Source organism: Opisthorchis viverrini (genome assembly GCF_000715545.1).
Source record: "Opisthorchis viverrini unplaced genomic scaffold opera_v5_158, whole genome shotgun sequence".
In the NCBI taxonomy this organism is placed as follows: Eukaryota; Metazoa; Platyhelminthes; class Trematoda; order Opisthorchiida; family Opisthorchiidae; genus Opisthorchis; species Opisthorchis viverrini.
Window position 1 is genome coordinate 339,028 of NW_008751812.1, and position 2,673 is coordinate 341,700.

General features: G+C 49.9%; 1 protein-coding gene across 1 annotated transcript; it reads right to left on the reverse strand.

The window, feature by feature from the left end:
- Nucleotides 1–277: 277 nt before the first annotated feature.
- On the reverse strand, nucleotides 278–463 carry T265_07035 (hypothetical protein; the record flags this gene model as incomplete). Its single annotated transcript, XM_009172459.1, has 1 exon — nucleotides 278–463. The coding sequence occupies one exon, from the start codon at nucleotides 461–463 to the stop codon at nucleotides 278–280; it is 186 nt and encodes a 61-aa protein (XP_009170723.1).
- Nucleotides 464–2,673: the final 2,210 nt, after the last annotated feature.

A 2,673-nucleotide genomic window follows, 5' to 3' on the forward strand; every position in this document is an offset into this window, starting at 1 on the left:
TGAAGCAGTCGGTAACGTTGGTTTTGATATGAATAGAGAGAGAAAACGGCTCAGAGTATCCTAATGGAGGAGTCGGAAGTCAAACCAGACGTGGATGTGGGAGCTTTGGTGAAATATACTTTGGCCACTCGCAGGAGACTTGTGTTGTGTTGCCCCCTCCCCTCTCCAGGGATGGACGGCCATAGAATGCACCAGTGTCGAGTTAATTGAGGTGGTAGGCGCCACTAGGAATTTGCTTGCTGTCCCACGTGATGGGTTAGAATCCCTGGAACTGAATTTATGGGTAGGGGCGATCGCCCTCCGATGGTTGGGTAACGCCGTTGGTTGCTGATTGCAGTACTGCAGCAGATGGTTGAATAGAGGTCTTGAACTCCCTGGCCTGAGGCTGGTAGGTCGGGTCATATGGTGTGTGTTGGCTGGTTACTCGTCTGGCCGAATCAGCTTGATCAGCCACCTCGACCATGTTTTATGTGAACTGGTTGTTTATTATGTCAGCACGTCTTATGGGTAGAGCGCTAAAGTTGTTTCCGCCATGAGGGAGTCGCTGGGTGGTGCTAGCTATTCCGTTCAACTATTCGGTGACGGGTGCCTAGTATGATGATGGTTCGGCGAAAGTAGGTGAGTCAAATGACTGATACTGAGGAATACTAAGTGTGTTGAACTGGAAGCGGGTGGATAAGCCCCCCACGTACTTATGTGGGGCTTCAGTAGTACATATTATATATTGGCAGCCACTGAGTGGTCCCGACACTTCGGTATATTGCTCCTCTTGGTGCCAGCTAGAGCACCGTCTCGCTGTAAAACGCATAGCGACGGCATTTGTCACATTTGGTAACCAGGTTCTGTAAGGAGTCACGGTAGTACGCCTAGAGGCCAACATACTAAACAAGCGGGGGAAATTTCGGAAATATTCAAAAAGGGACAATCCGATTCGGAATTCCTATCGCGGACTCACTTTTAAACCTTTAATCGTGCTTGGGATGCACTCCTCGCATCAGTACTAGAAGTCGTAGTCAAGCTGTGGCCCAGCAGTCACACAACCGCGACGGAGAGCTTCGACGGTGCACCCATCTTTCGGAATGTGCTAGCACATCTGCTTGCCTGGCATAGCATGATATTAACCCAAATAAACCACCGCTTTCCTCCATCATTCTCATCCACACCGAACTTGACGAATGGGAGGTCCAAGCTTCGGTTTTGATGTTTTGGTTTATCAAATAGGAGTAACACAACGTCCTACTCGGGATCATCATCATCATTGTCAGCTGTAAGAACCGCGTACTTGTCGTGTAGTGGTTGTAGCTGCCTCAGTTTTGCTCACTGATGATTTGGACAGGTAGGGAGGCAGTTGCTGATAAGTTGGTGCGTAAACACAGCACTGTCAGTGGACTGTTAACTGGAGGCATTGGTTGGGGCTGGAGGCATTGGGAGGGGAGCTGTGCATTGAGCGCAATAGCTTGGATGCACGAACGCCATCAAGAGCTCGACTGGGCCATGTCTGGCAATGTCTTTAACCATTGATGTGGCCTGTCTCGGGGTCCCCATCCAGGAAGACAGCAATGACCGGCGCAACTGAGTTTTGTGGAAATATCTTTCGCACTTCGCTGCGAAGTCATTGTTTGACCGCCTCTGGCTCTCTTCCACCCTTCACATGGTGGTGTGAAAAGAACCCTTCGAGGAAGTCGGTCGACTGGCCTACGCAGCACGTGGCCAAGCCAGCGCAACCTATGTAGCGTGATCAGTTCATCTATTGAGGGTGGGTTATTTCTTCCGAATACCATTCGACGTACTTCGGCATTGCTGATCGGGTGTTCCCACCGGTCTCGGGCAATGATCCGAAGACATCGATGGTCAAACACTGAAAGTCTTTTGATGTCCTCGGCGCGCCAGGTTTCTGATCCGTATAGTAATACGGAGCGTACTGCAGCATTGTAAACTCGGCCCTTGATGATTAAGCTGATGTCACGCCTACGCCACAGGTGAAGCAAGTTCACAACTCACCTTGGTTTTCACGGATCTGTCCCCCTGTGTTCAACCTTCGAACAATAAGACCAGAGAGCACCTTCTAGGCTACCGCCACCAGGCTGATGCTGCAGTGGTTTTCACACGGCGTCCGCGTACTCTTTTTGATTATATGGATAACTGTCGACATGCCCCATTCTTCAGGCATCTTCTCTTCGTTCCATGTAGCACTAAAAAGCTTTTTCAGATGGGTCACTAGGGGTTCTCCACCTTCTTTGAAGAGGCCTGGTACAGACCGTCCGGTCATGGTGCCTTCTTATGTTTCAGTACTTTATTTCTTCCGACGGGCGATCAACGTTTACATTCCATCAGCCCGTGTGCACTATTTCCACAGGCTGTGTTGCAAGAGGCCAGTTGAACCGTTCCTCGAAGTGTTCGGCCCGTCTTTTCAGTCAACGCTTTTGCGAGTAACTTAATTAGCCATCTTTTTCACTTATCGTTTCACTGACCGTTGCTTTTCTAGAACCAGTCGATCGTATCAGTTGATAAAAGACACGGCTATTTCGCGTAGCAAAAGCCTTCTCCATCTCCCGAGCTTTCGATGTCCACCAGAGCTCTCGGTCTTTCCTTAGACTCTTCACTATTTGGCGTTTGAGGGATTTGCGTGCGCCGTCGTACTCGTTGCCTGCTGGTATGGCTTTCCTGGCATCA